Source organism: Lycium ferocissimum, chromosome 7 (genome assembly GCF_029784015.1).
Source record: "Lycium ferocissimum isolate CSIRO_LF1 chromosome 7, AGI_CSIRO_Lferr_CH_V1, whole genome shotgun sequence".
In the NCBI taxonomy this organism is placed as follows: Eukaryota; Viridiplantae; Streptophyta; class Magnoliopsida; order Solanales; family Solanaceae; genus Lycium; species Lycium ferocissimum.
Window position 1 is genome coordinate 44611167 of NC_081348.1, and position 18880 is coordinate 44630046.

The 18880-nt window shown below is 35.6% G+C and overlaps 6 protein-coding genes and 1 pseudogene across 6 annotated transcripts; all 7 read left to right on the forward strand.

The window, feature by feature from the left end:
* The first annotated feature begins 490 nt into the window (after positions 1–490).
* On the forward strand, positions 491–1084 carry LOC132062885 (auxin-responsive protein SAUR68-like; annotated as a pseudogene).
* Positions 1085–3308: 2224 nt separating this feature from the next.
* Positions 3309–4033, forward strand: LOC132062887 (auxin-responsive protein SAUR68-like). Its single transcript, XM_059455358.1, has one exon. The coding sequence runs from the start codon at positions 3359–3361 to the stop codon at positions 3800–3802; it is 444 nt and encodes a 147-aa protein (XP_059311341.1). The 5' UTR covers positions 3309–3358; the 3' UTR covers positions 3803–4033.
* A 2069-nt stretch (positions 4034–6102) lies between these two features.
* Positions 6103–6886, forward strand: LOC132062888 (auxin-responsive protein SAUR68-like). Its single transcript, XM_059455359.1, has one exon. It carries the CDS (start codon positions 6266–6268, stop codon positions 6704–6706), a length of 441 nt encoding a protein of 146 aa, XP_059311342.1. The 5' UTR covers positions 6103–6265; the 3' UTR covers positions 6707–6886.
* A 1768-nt stretch (positions 6887–8654) lies between these two features.
* Positions 8655–9395, forward strand: LOC132065295 (auxin-responsive protein SAUR68-like). The gene has a single exon (XM_059458615.1). The coding sequence runs from the start codon at positions 8818–8820 to the stop codon at positions 9256–9258; it is 441 nt and encodes a 146-aa protein (XP_059314598.1). The 5' UTR covers positions 8655–8817; the 3' UTR covers positions 9259–9395.
* Positions 9396–10778: 1383 nt separating this feature from the next.
* On the forward strand, positions 10779–11786 carry LOC132065294 (auxin-responsive protein SAUR68-like). The gene has a single exon (XM_059458614.1). The coding sequence runs from the start codon at positions 11225–11227 to the stop codon at positions 11666–11668; it is 444 nt and encodes a 147-aa protein (XP_059314597.1). The 5' UTR covers positions 10779–11224; the 3' UTR covers positions 11669–11786.
* Positions 11787–14145: 2359 nt separating this feature from the next.
* Positions 14146–14910, forward strand: LOC132062889 (auxin-responsive protein SAUR64-like). Its single transcript, XM_059455360.1, has one exon. It carries the CDS (start codon positions 14352–14354, stop codon positions 14790–14792), a length of 441 nt encoding a protein of 146 aa, XP_059311343.1. The 5' UTR covers positions 14146–14351; the 3' UTR covers positions 14793–14910.
* Positions 14911–16578: 1668 nt separating this feature from the next.
* Positions 16579–17447, forward strand: LOC132062890 (auxin-responsive protein SAUR68-like). The gene has a single exon (XM_059455362.1). It carries the CDS (start codon positions 16844–16846, stop codon positions 17282–17284), a length of 441 nt encoding a protein of 146 aa, XP_059311345.1. The 5' UTR covers positions 16579–16843; the 3' UTR covers positions 17285–17447.
* Positions 17448–18880: the final 1433 nt, after the last annotated feature.

Below are 18880 nucleotides of genomic sequence, written 5' to 3' on the forward strand. Positions count from 1 at the left end.
TTAGGTGAGTGGCCGGTAAGTCGTAAAGCACATTGATGTTCGATCATGAAATCTAGACAATACCATATGAAGTATCACATGGTATTGTCTTCTAACTTTTTGACAAGAACTTAAAATGTTAGGCCATAGTTGTGGAATACCAAGAGGACCTGCAGTTTTTCAATCCTACTTACCACTTTTAATATGTTTATTCAGTTGTCGAAAAAAGTCAAGAAAGGAAGAAGCATATTATCATCTTCCATGAAGCTTCAACCACAAATTTAAGGCCCCATATCAACATGACTAAAAGGCATCAGCACATGGCTTTGCCTTCGGTTGGTAGAGGCAAAAAATTTAGGACCAATTCAAAGCCTTCTCCACCCTCTTTTATAAATAATCCCCATTCAATAAGCCTTTTCATCATCAACCAGAAGCATTATCTATTTAGCTATCAAACGTCTCTAGACATCTACTTCACTTTTTGTTTCCAGCCTTCCACAGAAAAAGAAGAATGTTCAGTGCTAAGAAACTCATCAAGATGGCCAGGAAATGGCAGAAGTTTGCAGCCATGCAGAGGAAAAGGATTTCACTTCAAGAAATGGAAATGATTCAGACAGTTGTAGTACATCTTCATCATTTGTGGCTGGAAAAGGCCAGTTTGTAGTGTATACAACTGATCAAAGGCGCTTTGTGATTCCACTGTCTTATCTGGAAAATGAGCTCATTTTGCAACTTTTGAACATATCTGAAGAAGAGTTTGGTATGCCAAGTGGCGGCCCTATTACATTGCCGGGTGATTCAACCTTCATGGACTACATCCTTTCACTGATCAAGAAAGGTGCAGCTGTCGGAGATCTTCATAAAGCATTGCTCCTATCATTTATTAATTCAAGTTGCTGTTTAACTTCTTCTTTGCACCAAGAATTGGGGAACCAACAGCTCCTTGTTTATTAAGTCATGATCATTATCTTTAGGAAATGATAGCGCAAAATATATTGTATAGAAGATGAAAAGTAGGCAATTGAAAGTGTGTATATATACAGATTTAAATCTTTCAATTCTCAATTTGGTTATTGAAAACTTCTAGCAATTCTCATATTGGGTTGGCATTATATACCGGGTACACTTATTTTTTATCTGAGTAGTCAACTTTGTCAATCCAAACTAGTAGATACATAAATCATGCGACGCAAGTGTTAATGACATGAAAATTAATTCTAAAGAGTTTAAATGAAGTGAAATCATAAGTGTTCCCCTGACACAGCAGTTAATCTCATTCTAGATCATAAAGGAAGTTGCAGATTACGACAATAATTTGGATAGTAACGACAAATCTCAATTGTTGACTTTGGTCATATAACATAGCTACCCCAGCACCACTTGGATTTTACTTTCTGGTGACAAGACAATCATGTTCATGCATTTAGTGATGAAGACTATCATACATTTTCTTTTAGGTACTGATGTTCTTGAGTCTAATTAGTGACTTCTTTGTGTTTAACCATGTAGAAATATCCTATAACTTCTCCTCAGCCTATAAAACTTTTATTACCTTTTTACTTAGTCAGCCATATTTGTAATTTTAGCACGGACTGCATTAAGCTGGTTTTGAACTGCGGATCTTCCTCAAGATATGAAGCACTTCACCAACAAATGAACAAGACGACTTGTTTCATTGACTGTCATTTTTATATTTTTAAACTATATTTTAGTTTTGAATATATAAAATTTGACGAACCATGTCTGACACTGCTTGCCTCAACATCACAGAACAATTACCATACAGGCATATACTTTTGCAGTTTTTGTATACCTTTTCTTCTTATAATGTCAAGATGTTAAGCAGCACTAAAGCTATTATTATTGTAACTAGTTGTGATTCTAAAGTACTGCTCCTTGGCTCCTTCTCAGAATCAGTTACTCAAGAAGATGAGGAGACTCTGATTTGGTTTTTTGTAATATTCCAGTTTAGAGTATAGATGTTATCTAATGAAAAACCAATGTTGATAGTTTTGTCACTAAAAATGATGACTGCAAACAAAGAACATAGAACTTTGAGAAATGCACAGAAAATGAAAGCTTTGGGCACTTTTGGAGAGTTGTATTTTCCTCAAACAAAGAATATAAGTTTATGGCAAGCTTCATATTTAAATGTTTAGTGGTGAGATACAATGGCACATGAGCTTCCACATGGAGTTGCCTTCTCCATGTTTGTCAAAGTAATCAGATTATTAATTTGTTGAAGAACAAAGCTTGGCCACATTGTTTCTCATGACTTATTTGTCACACCCCTACTTGATGGGGCATGATGGGCACCCGACCCTTACTTAGGGCCGAGCGAACCTCGTTTGATCCTCGTGATTCTCATAATCTTACTGGACTCTTAAATCACGAAATGAATGCATAATGTAAGTTTTTTTAAAAAAAAAAACATGCTTTTCGTCCTTCTTAGATCAAGTAAAATCTGTAATCATATGAAATCTGTAACATAAAGCATAAAGATACATCGGCTTACAGAGCAGGTCGTCCTAGGGGTTGTCTGCAAAGTCGTGTCCAGTAGAGTCCTGTTTATGGTGTGAAGCGCGCCACATTTATAAACAGGAGGCTACGGGGCACGTTATATGTATATGTACATGATGATATGATGATATGGGGGAGGCGGCCAGGATGACATATGATGACTTCATTCACCGCGTCCCTCACTAGAGGGCCGGGGCACGTTATATGTACATGTATATGATGATTTTATTTACCCAGTAGGACCTCCTTAATATTGTGCGGATGTAGTTGGTGACTTTAGTTCTTGACCGCCTTGTTTAAAGTAACGGTGACACAGATCTAGCATAGTATAGCAACATGGGCTCAGCAACACAATAGAAAGGGTGAAATTCGACAAATAAGATTTTTTAGTCCAATTTGATGTTATTCCACACAAAAAAATAAATGGAAGAATGTCAACCTCTTTTGCCTAAAACTAGACAAAAAAGACATGTCAACAATTCCAAAGGTCCCATATTATAGGGCAGCACATGATTTTGCTTTGCCTACCTAACTGAGCGTGGCAACTTAAGCTACAATCTCAGAGCTATTATCAATAAACCAAACAGCAATTGATCAAATGTTTTGAAAGGTCACCAATACAGTCAATTTACTTCATCTACAAATTTAAGGCCCCTTATCAACACAACCAACAGGCATCAGCACGTGGCTTTTCCTTCGGTTTTTAGTGCCAAAAATTTCAGCTCCAACTCAAATACTCTGTCCAGCTTCATGTATAAATAGTCCCCCTTCCATAAGCCTTTTCATAATCAACCACAAGCATTATTCACCTATCAAACATCTCCAACTTTCTTGTTTCCAATCTTCAAGAGAAAACACAATGCTCAGTGCTAACAAACTCATCAAGATGGCTAGAAAATGGCAGAAGTTCGCAGCCATGCAAAGGAAGAGGATTTCACTTCCACGAAATGGAAATGATGCAGACAGTTTTAGTACGTCTTCATCATCTATAGCCGGAAAAGACCAGTTTGTAGTGCATACAACTGATCAAAGGCGCTTTGTGATTCCATTGGCATATCTGAAAAATGAGGTCATTTTTCAACTTTTGAGCATGTCTGAAGAAGAGTTTGGGATTCCAAGTGGCGGCCCTATTACATTGCCGTGTGATTCAGGTTTCATGGACTACATTGTTTCACTAATCAAGAAAGGTGCAGCTGTTGGAGATCTTCATAAAGCATTGCTCCTATCAGTTACTAATTCAAGTTGCTATTCAACTTCTTCTTTGCACCAAGAATTGGGGAACCAACGGCTCCTTGTTTATTGATTCATTATCATTATCTTTAGTAAATGAAAGCTCAAAATAGATTGTATATCAGATTAGATGTAGGTAACTGAAAATATGTGTAACAAATGGAATCGAGCTTTATTTGAAATTTACCCAGATTAAAGCTTTCGATTCTCAATTTGGTGATTGAAAACTTCTAACAATTCTCATCTTGGCCATGAAACTATTTACAGGAAAAACTTGTCTCTATCCAAGTAGTCAACTTTGCCGATAAAAAATTATATGCCCAGACAAGTCTTAATACATGAAAATCAACCCGAGGGGTTCAAATGAAATGAAATCATGAAAAGTATTCCAATTTAACTAGTGTCAAATCTCATACTTGATCATTCTAGATTGAAAAAGGTGCCGCAGATTACAGGAGTATAATCATTTGAAATGTAATAAAAAAGCTCAATGGTTCATTTCATCACCACTTGGATTCTAGTTTCGGTTGATAGGTCATTCATATTCAATATAGATGAACCCCTCAAGTCTTCCTCATCCTATAAACAAATTAATGCCTTAAAGATACCTAGAAAGCTCATAATCCTGTGTGGATCCATTGTCAAACAAACACCTGGCAGAAACAAGTGGTCAGCAGAAACATGTTGTGTTAGCAAGGTGGATTAAGTAATGAAATCAAATATATATAATTGCTCATGATGGTGCATTTCTGTAGACTCACAAGACCATAGTTCTACAATAAATTATGAACTGTAAAGATCCTCACATCGGCCCTTTAAAGAATGGATGGTCTCTTTAATATGGCTTGGAAAATCCTCACCTCTTGAGCAAGCTTTTGGGGTTGAGTTAGGCCCAAGATCCATAAGGTGAACTTCCTATACTATGGACTAATTGGTCCAGGAACAGAATCTTCCTTCTTTGTAGGTCTCCTTTTTTTTTTTTTTTCGGGAGCCTCTCTCCATTGGACAAAAAGAATTACAAGTGTTCTGCAACTTCTTAAACATTTAGCTTACTCTCAGGTCAAGTGTTCTGCAACTTCTTAAACATTAGCTTACTCTCAGGTCCAACTTTTTTAAATAAAAATTGTATGAGAAACAAAAAGGCAATGAATAAAGATGTGAGATGGTGGATTTAGAGTGATCAATAGACAACAGATGTGAACAGTGCTTAAATAGTTTTGATAATATTGAATTCTGATACCATCTTAGCTTCTAGCAAATACTAAACTGAACAAGCCATTTTCTCTTATTGCACTCATATCCTTCAGACAATGTGGATTCGGCTGCAACAGAAGCAAGGTTCCAATTTACTATACATTCATTTGGATACTCTATAAAATGAGCTTTTGAAATATATAATTACAGTAACTAGTAGGAAGAAGAAGAATTTCATGGTTGTTAATTAGTAGAGGTTTGTTACCTCATTAAAATTGGTAGGTTAAGACCTAGCCCCCCTTGTCTGTACTTATTCTGTTGAAGAATTTATTTTTAATATTAATAAAAGGCGCCTAGACACAATGTCTAGTGGTATAGATTCGCAAAATCAAATAGTATGAAGAAGAGGAAATTGACAAATCATTCGAAAAATTAGTTTTTGTCCCGGAATCATGATTGTTGCCAAGTCATTAAAATACTAGTGTATAATTTTTCATGAACAAAGAAATCTTGAAAAATATGAATTCCCATGTAACCTATTAGCCATTTACAAGTCTTTTGGTTGGAAACATATTCTGGTATTTCCGCACACAAGCAGGAGAAAAGAGACTAAAGGTGATATCCAAACTGTTATTGATATTATAGTAAATTTAGAACATTACTTTCATTATGCAAGAGTAAACAAGACTGACTTGTAAAACAGAAATTTTTGAACAAACACCAAAAATGTTTTTTTTTTTTTTGATCATTTTGGCATCAGACAGAATAGTATACTGGACTCGGATAGGCATATCGTATAGGCTTCTATTTTTCATTTTCAGGCTATAACTGCTAGATGATTAAGCTCTAAGGATTGTGAAACTGTAGAAGAAGTAAAGAGATTTTAGTTTATGTGGAGAACTGTGCATTTATAAACATCTTTGAATATATATGACAAACAGGCAGCACCACATGGTTTTGCCTTTTACCAGCAAAACATAATCTTATCACTGAAAAATCAATTCTTCATTTAAAGGTCCCAAACCATTGACATCACAATTAATACGTTTGTTCTGCTGTCGAACAAAGTGATGAAAGGAAGAAGCTTATCATCTTCCATACATTTTAACAGGATTCATTCACAAATTTAAGGCCCTGTATCAACATGACCAACAGACAACAGCACATGGATTTGCCTTCGCTTGTTAGAGGCAAAAATTCAGCTACAACTCAAATCCTTCTCCAGCCCCTAGTATATAAATAATCTCCCTTCTATAAGCCTTTTCATCATCAACCACAAGCATTGTCTATTCAGCTATCAAACGTCTCCAACTTTCTTGTTATCATTCTTCAAGAGAAAACAATGCTAAGTGTTAAGAAACTCATCAAGATGGCTAGGAAATGGCAGAAGTTCGCAGCCATGCAGAGGAAGAGGATTTCACTTCCAAGAAATGGAAATGATGCAGAAAGTTGCAGTACGTCTTCATCATTTATAGCTGGAAAAGGCCAGTTTGTAGTGTATACAACTGATCAAAGACGCTTTCTGATTCCATTGGCTTATCTGGAAAATAAGCTCATTTTGCAACTTTTAAACATGTCTGAAGAAGAGTTTGGTCTGCCAAGTGGCGGCCCTATTATATTACCGTGTGATTCAGCTTTCATGGAATACATTGTTTCACTAATCAAGAAAGGCGCAACTGCTGAAGATCTTCACAAAGCATTGCTCCTCTTGATTAGTTCAAGTTGCTCTTCAACTTCTTCTTTGCACCAAGAATGGGGAAACCAGCAACTCCTTGTTTGTTGAATCATGTTCATTATATTTAGTAAATGATAGCTCAAAATAGATTGTATATATATATCAGATTAAAAGTAGGTAGTTGAAACTGTGTATACAAATGAAATTGAGATTTATATGAAATTTAACCAGATTGAAATCTTTCATTTCTCAATTGGTGATTGAAAACTTCTAGCATTCTCATCTTGGGATGGCACTATATATAGGAAAAAAAACTTGTTTTTATCCGAGTAGTCAACTTCGTTGATCAAAACTTACAGATATGCAAATCATTCCCAGACAAGTCTTAGTTACATGAAAATCAACTATGAAGAGTTCAATTGAAAAAGAAGTCAGATTACAAGAATGTATATACTTAATAATTTGGAACGTAATAAAAATGCTCAATGGTTCACTGTGAAGCATCCTACCCCATCACCACATGGATTTTAGTTTCTGGTAATAGGTCAATCATATTTAAATACATAACGGTGAAGACTGTCATGCATCATCTTTCAGGCACAATGCTGTTTAATCCAGTTAGCCACTGCTTCTTGTGTTTAAGAATATAGATGATGAACCCCTTAATTCTTCCTCATGCTATAAAACAAAATGAATGCCTTAATTATATCAAGACATTGCATGTGCAACTCTAGTAAGCTCATAACCCTGTCTGGACCCATTGTCAAACGAACCATCTGACAGGAACAAGTGGTCTTAGTGAGTTGGACTAAGTACTCAAAGTATAATTGCTTGGGATGGTACCCTTCTATAGACTCACAAGACCATAGTTTTACAATATGCATAGATGGAAATGAAGAGTAACAAGCCTCAGTTTCAAATAATTATAAACCACCAGTACTACCTCAGTTTCAAATAATTATAAACCACCAGTACTAAGGTGGGTTCTAAATCACTTAACATTTGTCCATTTGGGCACTTTTGTGAAATGAGCATTTAACTACAGAAACTAGTTTGAAGGAGGGGAAATTGACAAATCTTGAGAAAATCTAGTTTATGTCATGGAAGCATGAATGTTGACAAGTTATTAAAATACTAGCGTATATTTTTTTGATGAACAATAAATCTTGAAAAAATATGAATCATCATTCATTAGCCATTTACATTTCTTCTAGTTGGAAACATATTTGGGTATTTCAGCACACAAACAGGAGAAAAGAGACTCAACGTGATCTCCATACTGTTACTAATTTTATACATATATTTACGACATTACTTTTAATTGTTTAGAAGTAAACGAGACTGACTTGTAAAATAGAAATTTTGAACAAACACTGACATAGATTTTTTCTATCACATTTCAGCATCAGACACTGGAATTGCATGCATTCTCAGGAGTCAGTTAGCCTGAATTTCAATGGACTGGGATAGGCATTATAATATAGGGTTCTTTTTTCATTTTCAGGATAGAAATGCTATTATTATTATTACTCTTTAAGGATAGTGAAACACATCTTTTTTTATTTCTGTGTTGGCATTTGAGTTGTCTCCCTTCTTCTCTCAGTCAAAATACTAGACCCAGATAACTCGTGGCCCCTTCTCTTCTGCCTCTATCAGGCGGCGAGAAGAGGGAAAGAGATTTTAGTTTATGCGGAGAATTATACTTTTATAGACATCTTTGAATAGGACTATATTATAATAGGTGAAAGATAAGTCATAAACCGCATTGATGTTCAATCGCAATTCGTAAAGGTTAGACAATACCATATGAAGTATCACATGGTATTGTTTTAACTCTTTGACAAGCACTTAAACTGTTAGGCCATATTTGCGAAAGATCAGGAGGCCCTCCAGTTTCTCAATCGTACTTACCATTTTTAATACGTTTGTTCAGTTGTCGAATAAAGTCAAGAAAGGAAGAAACGTATCATCTTCCATAAAGGCTTCATCCACAAATTTAAGGCCCCATATCAACATGACCATAAGGCATCAGCACATGGCTTTGCCTTCGGTTGTTAGAGGCAAAAAAAATCAGATCCAGCTCAAAGCCTTCTCCACCCTCTTTTATAAATAAACCCCTTCCATAACCTTTTCATCATCAACCACAAGAATTATCTATTCATCTATCAAACGTCTCTAGACATCTAGTTCACTTCAGTCTTCCAGAGAAAAAAAGAAGAATGCTCAGTGCTAAGAAGCTCATCAAGATGGCTAGGAAATGGCAGAAGTTTGAAGCCATGCAGAGGAAGAGGATTTCACTTCCAAGAAATGGAAATGATGCAGAAAGTTGCAGTACGTCTTCATCATTGATAGCCGGAAAAGGCCAGTTTGTAGTGTATACAACTGATCAAAGACGCTTTCTGATTCCATTGGCTTATCTGGAAAATAAGCTCATTTTGCAACTTTTAAACATGTCTGAAGAAGAGTTTGGTCTGCCAAGTGGCGGCCCTATTGTATTACCGTGTGATTCAGCTTTCATGGAATACATTGTTTCACTAATCAAGAAAGGCACAATTGCTGAAGATCTTCACAAAGCATTAGTCCTCTTGATTAGTTCAAGTTGCTCTTCAACTTCTTTTTTGCACCTAGAATGGGGAAACCAGCAACTCCTTGTTTGTTGAGTCATGATCACATCTTTAGCAAATGATAGTTCAGAATAGATTGTTTATCAGATTAAATGTAGGTAGTTGAAATTTTGTATACAGATGGAATTGAGCTTTTATTTGAAATTTAACTAGATTTAAATATTTCAATTCTCGATTTGGTGATTGAAAACTTCTAGGATTCTCGTCTTGGGCTGGTACTGTTTACATGAAAAACTTGTTTTTATCCGATTATTCAACTTTGGCGATCAAAAGTAACAGATATATAATGCCCAGACAGTCTTAATAGCATGAAAATTAACTCTGAAGAGTTCAGAACAAATGAAATCATAAAAAGTACCCCCTTGTGTTGCTGTTAAATATCACACTTGATCAATCTGGATTGGAAAAGGAGCTGCAGTTTACAAGAACATGATCATTTGGAAAGTAATAAAAAACCTCAATTATTCACTCTGCAACATCTTACCCCATCACCACTTCCACTTGGATTCTAGTTTCTTGTAATAGGTCATTCATATTCAAATATATCAAGCCATCGCATGTGCAACTCTAGTAAGCTCATAATTGGAGAAACAAGTGGTCTTTAGTGAGTTGGACTAAGTAATGAAATCAAGTATAATTGCCTGGAGTGGTACATTTATGTAGATTCACAAACCATAGTTCTACAATATGCATAGCTAGAAATGAAGAGCAAAGCAAGCCTCAATTTCGGAAAAATTATAAACCACCTGTGCTATGGCCTAATTGGTCCAAGAACAGAAGCTGCATTCTTTGTAGGTCTAATATTTTTTTGAAGGACCTCTCTCCACAGAACAAAAATAAGTACAAGTAATTTGCACGTGTGTGCAAACTTTTAAACATTTATCTTGCACTCAGGTTCAATTTCTTTTAATAGAAATAGTATGATGAGCAAAAAAAAGCAATCAATAAAGATATGAGATGGTGGATTTTGAAGTCAACATTTGTGAACCATTGAATTCTGAAATTATCTTAGCTGTTCGAGCAATTCTGTTCAAGAAACTAAGATGAACAAGCCCTTTTCTCACACTGCACTCTTATCCATTAGACAAGGTGGGTTCTAAGTTACTTTACATTTGTCCATTTGGGCACTTTGTAAAATGAGCATTTGAGTATATAACTACAGAAACTAGTATGAAGAAGGGGAATTGGCAAATCACTAGAAAAAATAGTTTTTGTCCTTGAAGCGTGATCATTGCCAAGTCATTAAAATAGTAGCATTAACATTTTCCATGAACAATGAAATCTTAGACTACTCCTGATGTTGAAAACTTCTTGACGACTTGGACTAAACATTAGAGTTATCTATCTAGAAGAGGAATAAAGGAAGAGATTCTTTTGATTAACTGAATGTGTTTATATAAGAAATGACATATCATAATACATCCTGATACTTACTGGTGAATGATCGGCACATTTAAGCCATACTAGAAGAAAACAATAGCACATGTAGCACACATGGAATTGCATTCATACTGACTGACAAGCATTTGATGAATTTTACTTATTAGGCCAAATATTATGAGAGACACAAGGCCCTACCTTTTCTTATAACTTTAGGTACTCACTCTTCCTAAATTTCTCAATTGAATTTTGACCAATCAATAAAGTTGAGCGTTCTTCTATCTTAACTAATGAAAATGGTGAGGGTCTCATCTGTCTTTAACTAATGTCCTGTTTCTACCAAAGAGAAGACAATAAGGAACCTATCATATTTCATACATTCAAACTATAGCTTCATCCACAAATTGAAGGCCCTAAATCAACATGACCCACAGACATCAGCACATGGATTTGCCTTTGGTGGTTAGTGGCAAAAATTTAAGCTCCAACTCAAAGCCTCTGTCCAGCCGTGTATAAATAATCCCCCTTACATAAGCCTTTTAATCATCAACCACAAGCATTATCTACTCAGCCATCAAAGACCTCTAACTTTCTTGTTTCCAATCTTCTAGAAAAAATAAGAATGCTCAGTGCTAGGAAGCTCATCAAGATGTCCAGGAAATGGCAGAAGTTTGCGGCCATGCAGAGGAAGATGATTTCACTTCCAAGAAATAGAAATGATGCAGACAGTTCTAGTACGTCTTCATCATTTGTAGCCGAAAAAGGCCAGTTTGTAGTGTATACTACTGATCAAAGGCGCTTTGTGATTCCCTTGGCTTATCTTGAAAACAAGGTCATTTTGCAACTTTTAAACATGTTTGAAGAAGAGTTTGGTCTGCCAAGTGGCGGTCCTATGACATTACCGTGTGATTCGGGTTTCATGGACTACGCTGTTTCACTAATCAAGACAGGTGCAGCTGTCGGAGATCTTCACAAAGCATTGCTCCTCTCAATTACTAATTCAAGTTGCTCTTCAACTTCTTTTCTGCACCAAGAATGGGGGAACCAAAAACTCCTTGTTTATTAGTCATGATTATTATCCTTAGTGCATGCTAGCTCAGAATAGATTGTATAGCATATGAAAAGTAGGCAATTAAAGATGTTTATTTCAGATGGAATAGAGATTTATCTGAAATTTCACCCGATCTAAATCTTTCAACTTACAATTTAGAGATTGAGAACTTCTAGTATTCTAGGACGACATTATTTGCAGGGAGTTATTTTTTATGCAAGTAGTCAACTTTGTTGATCAGAACCAACAGATATATGAATCATGCACATACAAGTCTTGATGTCATGAAAATTAACTCTAAAGAGTTCAAAATCAAGTGAAATCATAAAAGGTATTCCTCTTTACAGGATATAGTTGTTTTTGTCCGAGTAGTCAACTTTACTTACAGATATATAAATCATTCCAGACAAGTCTTATTAACATGAAAATCAACTCTGAACAGTTCAAATGAAATGAAATCATATAAGGTAGTCCTCTTTCACTGCAGTTAAATATCAAACTTGATCAATCTAGATTGGAGAAGGAGCAGCAGATTACAAGATTATTACTCTACCAAGAAAGTTTTCAGAGTCTTAAATACAGGCAAGGGCGGATCTATGTACCAGGTTGGGGATGCCACGGCAACCAGACGTCTCGGTTGAAACTCCGTATATACATGTACATATGTATGAGAAATGGTATAAATATTACCCATGCCACCTGGAGTAACAATGCAGCACATGGTGCCAGTGGTTAATAATCGGGTTTTCCTACCCCAGGACACCAGTTCGAACCCGTCCTGCTGCATTTCTTAAAACTATTTTAGCGTACTGTGCATCTAGGACAGTAGTAATTTGTTAGATGCACGCAAGCAAGCTAAATATTTCTTCCTGCCTTGCTAGTTAGAATTTTAATCTTTAGTGGTCAGTGGTTCGAACCCTGCTTTGACCTTCTTTTTTTTTTTTTGAAAAATATTCAAGTGAACTTTTATTGTTAAAAATTTGCAATTAAGTAGAATTGAACCCTCAACCTCTTTGAACTAAAGACTAAATCACACCAACGAGCCAAGGATTTTCCATGTTTACAAAGTTAATGATGAATCTTTTTGAATATTGATACCGTGTATGTTGCTCGACTATTCAAAAATATCGACGGGTGCATGTCGGATTTTTCAAAAGTAGTGCATTTTTAAAGAATAAGACACGGGTGCGGCAACACATTTGGAGAGTTCGAGCAACTTAGGATACCATTGTTGTAAGCTACTATTCAAAGTGGTGTGGCACCCGGAACTTCCAAATCCTAGATCCGCCTCTGAATACAGGTTACAAGCTGCTAATTCTACTTGAAAAATGAGTACAACAACAATAACAACTACAACTACGCACCTCACTTGACAAATATTAAACTACCAAAATTAGGTTTTAAATCTCTGCAACGCACCTGACAGTTTTCTGTTTACTTTTTCTTCTAATTGTCAAAGGTGTAAAGCAGCACCAAATCTATGTTATTATCATTGTAAATAGTTGTGATTCTAAAGTATTTCCCTTGAGCTCCTAAAAAACAGTTACCCAAGAAGATGAGATTTCTCTGATTTTCTTTTTATGGAATATTCCAGGTTAGAGTATAGAAGCTTATATCTAATGAAAAACCAATGTTGCTATTTTTGGTACGAGGAAATGCATGACTAGAAAGTCATACCCATTTCTTTTAGAATTCAAAGTCCATTTACTTGTTGGTAGAGAAAAATGAATGATAAAGAGACCGAGTAGAATTCAAAGTCCATTTCCAGCCTGAGTTGTTGACCATAAGCCAGAATTTTGTGGAGTCATCTTGATTCCCATTCCAAGAGATACCATTATCACTCTAAGTGATCACTGAAAACAATGAACATAGAACTTGAGAAATGCACAGCCTTAGATGCAAAAAAAATGAAAGCTTTCTGCATTTTCAGACTTGTGAGAGACAACTGCACATGAACTTCCACTTGGTTTTGCCTCCTCTATTATTGTCAAAGTATTCAGATTATAAATCTGTTGAAGAACAAAGCTAGACCACAATGCTTCTCATGACTTCACAAAGATGAGAAGTTGGTGACTTTAGTTCTGGACCACCTGGCTTAAAGTAATGGTGACACAGATCTAGCACAGGATAGCAAGATGGGCTCAACAACACAATAGAAACTAGTCATAAGAAGGGTGAATTTGACTTATAAGAAATTTAGCGCTAGTTGTTGTTATTCCACACAGCCAAATGGAAGAAATGCATCAACTTCTTTGCCTAAAACTAGACAACCAGCCATGTCCACAATTCCAATTAAAGGTCCCGTATTAAACAGCAGCACATGATTTTGCCTTGTCTACCTAACTGAGGGTGGCAACTTTATCTACAATCTCAAAGCCCTTATCTATAAACTGTTTCCATGATCCACTTCAATCATCAACCAGACAGCAATTAAACAAATGTTTTGAAAGGTCACCAATACAGTCAATCTAGCTTCATACAGATTTAATGCGCCATATCAACATGTCCAACGGGCATAAGCACATGGCTTTGCCTTCGGTGGTTAGTGGCAAAAATTTCAGCTACAACTCAAAGCCTTTTGTAGCCTCTTGTATAAATAATCCCCCTTCCATTAGATTTTTCATCAACCACAAGCAATATCTATCCAGCTATCAAACGTCTCTAACTTTCTTGTTTCCAACCTTCAAGAGAAAAAACAATGCTTAGTGGTAAGAAACTCATCAAGATGGATAGGAAATGGCAGAAGTTTGCAGCCATGCAAAGGAAGAGGATTTCACTTCCAAGAAATGGAAACGATGAGGACAGTTGTAGTGCGTCTTCATCAATTATAGCCGGAAAAGGCCAGTTTGTAGTGTATACAACTGATCAAAAGCGCTTTGTGATTCCCTTGGCTTATCTGCAAAATGAGGTCATCTTGCAACTTTTAAACATGTCTGAAGAAGAGTTCGGGTGTCCAATTGGCGGCCCTATTATATTGCCGTGTGATTCAGATTTCATGGACTACATCGTTTCACTGATTAAAAAACACGCAACTGCTGAAGATCTTCACAAAGCATTGCTCCTCTTGATTAGTTCAAGTTGCTCTTCAACTTCTTCTTTGCACCAAGAATGGAGAAACCAGCAGCTCCTTGTTTATTGAGTCATGATCATTATCTTTAGTAAATGATATATCAAAATAGATTGTAAATATAGGTAATGGAAAGTGTGTATACAGATGGAATCGAGCTTTATCTTAAATATAACCAATTTAAAGCTTTCAATTCTCGTTTTGGTGATTGAAAACTTCTAGTGTTCTCTCACCTTGGGCAAGCACTATTAGTAGGAAAAACATGTTTTAATCCGAGTAATCAACTTTGCTGATCAAAACTTAACAGATATATAAATCATGTGCAGACAAGTCTCAATGACATAAACAATATCCCTCTTTAAATGCCGTGAAATCCCAAACTCGATCAATATAGATTAAAGAAGGAGCTGCAGCATACAAAATATAATCATTTGGAATGTAATAAAAAGAGCTCAATGGTTCACTCTGCTGCATCTTAGTCCATCACCACTTGGATTCTAGTTTCGGTTAATAGGTTCATTTATACATAGTGGTGAAGACTGCCATGCATTATCTTTCAGGCAAAGATGCTCTTTGACACAGTTAGCCACTGTTTCTTTGCGTTTAACAATATAAATGAAACCCTCAAGTCTTCCTCATCTTTAAAAACCAAATCAACAAAAAACGGATGTTGATATTTTTTGTATGAGAAAATCCATGAGTATAAAGTCATACACATTCTTTCAGAATTCAAAGTCCATTTACTTAGTTCGTAGAAAAGATGAATGAAGAAGAGACCTGGTAGAATAAGGATCCAAAAACTGAAAGCTTTGTCAGTAGAAGATGGAAGAATATGAAGGAACAGAGGTCTTTAGGACTCTATAAAGGCATAAATGATATTCAGAGAAAACAATCCTTCATGCATTAATTGAACTCTCTTATATCAAGAGAACAAGTGAAAATCCTTCTTATAATTTTTCATTTTTAACTTTGCTATTTATTTGCTTGCCCCGATCTACTTGTATATATTGACCAATGTTGATCTAACTATAATGACTTGCTTTGCAAATATCCTAAGCCAGTTGTGTTGAGGAGTTAATTTCCCTGACGGCCACTAAACTTACTCTTGTGACATTAAAGTCACTAAACTAACTATTTATAACACGAGAGTCACAAAATTAGTGTTGAATTAACTCGAGTGTTGAGTGATGACTATAAACATTGAACATAGAGATCTTGAGAAATGGGCAGAAAATGAGATCGTTGGAGACTCTACGTGTACATATAAGTTATGGCATGCTTCATATCTAAATGTTTAGTGGTGAAGAGGAATTTGGTGATCACTGGTGAGAGAAATGGCACATGGACTTCCACATGGTTTAGCCTTCACTATTTTTTGTCAAAGTATTATATTATAAATTTTGTTGAAGAACAAAGCTAGGCCCCAGTGCTTCTCATGAGCTGGGACAAGGACCTCCTTAATATTATATTGAATGGATGCAATTTGTGACTTTAGTTCTGGACCACCTGGTTCAAAGTAATGGTGACATAGATCTAGCACTGTATAGCAAGATAGGCTCAACAACACAATAGAAACTAGTCACGAGAGAGGGTGAAATTTGACTTATAAGAAAACTTAGCGCTATTTGTTGTTATTCCACACAGCCAAATGGAAGAAATGCATCAACTTCTTTGCCTAAAACTAGACAACCAGCCATGTCCACAATTCCAAAGGTTCCATACTAAACAGCATCACATGATTTTGCTTAGCCTACCTAACTGAGTGCGGCAACTTTATCTACAATCTCAAAGCCATTATCTATAAACTGTTTCCATGAGCCACTTCAATCATCAACCAGACAGCAATTAATCAACGTTTTGAAAGGTCACCATTACTGTCAATCTATCTTCATCCACAAATTTAAGGGCCCATATCAGCATGACTAACAGGCATTAGCACATGGCTTTGCCTTCGGTGGTTAGTGGCAAATATTTCAGCTCCAGCTCAAAGCCTTCTCTAGCCTCTTGTATAAACAATCCCCCTTTCATTAGCTTTTTCGTCATCATTCATCAACCACAAGCAATATCTATTCAGCTATCAAACGTCTCTAACTTCTTGTTTCCAACCTTCAAGAGAAAAAACAATGCTTAGTGCTAAGAAACTCATCAAGATGGATAGGAAATGGCAGAAGTTTGCAGCCATGCAGAGGAAGAGGATTTCACTTCCAAGAAATGGAAATGATGTGGACAATTGTAGTACGTCTTCATCATCTATAGCTGGAAAAGGCCAGTTTGTAGTGTATTCAACTGATCAAAGGCGCTTTGTGATTCCATTGGCTTATCTGGAAAATGAGCTCATCTTGCAACTTTTAAACATGTCTGAAGAAGAATTTGGCCTGCCAAGTGGCGGTCCTATTACATTACCGTGTGATTCAGCTTTTATGGACTACATTGTTTCATTAATCAAGAAATGTGCAACTGATGAAGATCTTCAGAAAGCGTTGCTCCTCTTGGTTAGTTCAAGTTGCTCTTCAACTTCTTCTTTCCACCAAGAATGGAAAAACCAGCAGCTCCTTGTTTATTGACTCATGATCATTTTCTTTAGTAAATGACAATTGTATATCAGATCAAATGTAGGTAATTGAATTAGTGTACACAGATAGAGTTGTTTTTTAACTGAAATTCCACCAGATTTAAAGATTTCATTTGTCATCTTGGGCTGGCACTATTATAGTAAAAAAAATTGTTTTTATCCAATTACTTAGTCAACTTTACTCAGAGATATTATATAAATCACTCAGAAATGACATGAAATCGGCACTGAAGAGTTCAAATGCAATGAAATCATAAAAAGTATTCCTCTTTCACTGCTGTTAAATCTCATGAAGTGATCAATCTAGAGTGAAAAAGGTGCACAGATTACAAGAATGTAATCATTTAGATGTATTAAAAGATCACACCACTTGGATTGTAGGTTCTGTTAATATGTCTATCATATTCAAATATATATTGGTGAAGACTACCATACATAGATGGAAATGAAGAGTAAAGCAAGCACAATTTAAAACAAAATATGAACCACCTGTACTATGGCCTAATCAGTCCAAACAGAATCTGCATTTTTTATAGTTCTCATTTCTTTCGGGAACTTTCTTCATGGAATAACAAAAGATTATTAAGTATGTTATACCTGTGTGCAACTTTTTAAACATTTATCTCGCGCTCAGATCTATTTCTTTTAATAGAAACTGTACGAGAAAAAAAGAAATAAATAGAGATATGAGATGGTGGATTTAGAGTCAACAAATGTGAAAAGTACTTCTATAGTTTTGATAATATTGAATTCTGATAAGTGATAACCATCTGAGCTTCTAATAATTCAAGTTAAGAAACTATACTGAACAAGCCATTTTCTCACATTGCACTCATATCTATTAGACATAGGATTTAGCTCAACAGAAGCACCGTTCAAATTTACTTTACATTCATCTGAGTACTCCATGAAATGAACATCTTTATTTATAACTACTGAAACTAGTATGAAGTAGAGGAATTTGACAAATCATTAAAATTTAGTTTTCGTCCTGGAAGCATGATTGTTGCCAAGCCATTGAAATACTAGGGTATCAGTTTTTCATGAACAGTGAAATCTTGAAACAATATGAATTCTCGTGTAACATATTAGCCATTACATGTCTTTTGATTGGAACATATCCTGGTATTTCCACACGCAAACAGGAGAAAAAGACAAAGGTGATACCCAAACTATTACTGGTATTATAGTAAATTTATAACATTACTTTTAGTTGTATAAAAGTAAACAAGACTGACTTGAAAACAAAGATTTTTCTGGCATTTTGGCATCAGACATTGGAATTGTATGCATACTTAGAAGTCAGTTAGCCTGAATAGTACAATGGACTTGGGTAGGCATTTTCGTATAGGCTTCTTTTTTTCAATTTCAGGCTAGAATTGCTAGATGATTAAGCTCGAAGGGTTGTGAAACTAAAGAAGAGGTAAAGAGATTTTAGTTTATGTGGAGAACTGTACATTTATATACATCTTTGAATATACATGACAAACAGGCAGCACCACATGATTTTGCCTGTTACCAGCAAAACATTATCTTATCCCTATAAAATCAATTCTTTATCCCTATAAAATCAATTCTTCATTCACAG

What these genes read in the sequence shown, in the direction of transcription:
- LOC132062887 (XM_059455358.1), top strand. Translation starts at nt 3,359, where the DNA reads ATGCTCAGTGCTAACAAACTCATCAAGATGGCTAGAAAATGGCAGAAG.
- LOC132062888 (XM_059455359.1), top strand. Translation starts at nt 6,266, where the DNA reads ATGCTAAGTGTTAAGAAACTCATCAAGATGGCTAGGAAATGGCAGAAG.
- LOC132065295 (XM_059458615.1), top strand. Translation starts at nt 8,818, where the DNA reads ATGCTCAGTGCTAAGAAGCTCATCAAGATGGCTAGGAAATGGCAGAAG.
- LOC132065294 (XM_059458614.1), top strand. Translation starts at nt 11,225, where the DNA reads ATGCTCAGTGCTAGGAAGCTCATCAAGATGTCCAGGAAATGGCAGAAG.
- LOC132062889 (XM_059455360.1), top strand. Translation starts at nt 14,352, where the DNA reads ATGCTTAGTGGTAAGAAACTCATCAAGATGGATAGGAAATGGCAGAAG.
- LOC132062890 (XM_059455362.1), top strand. Translation starts at nt 16,844, where the DNA reads ATGCTTAGTGCTAAGAAACTCATCAAGATGGATAGGAAATGGCAGAAG.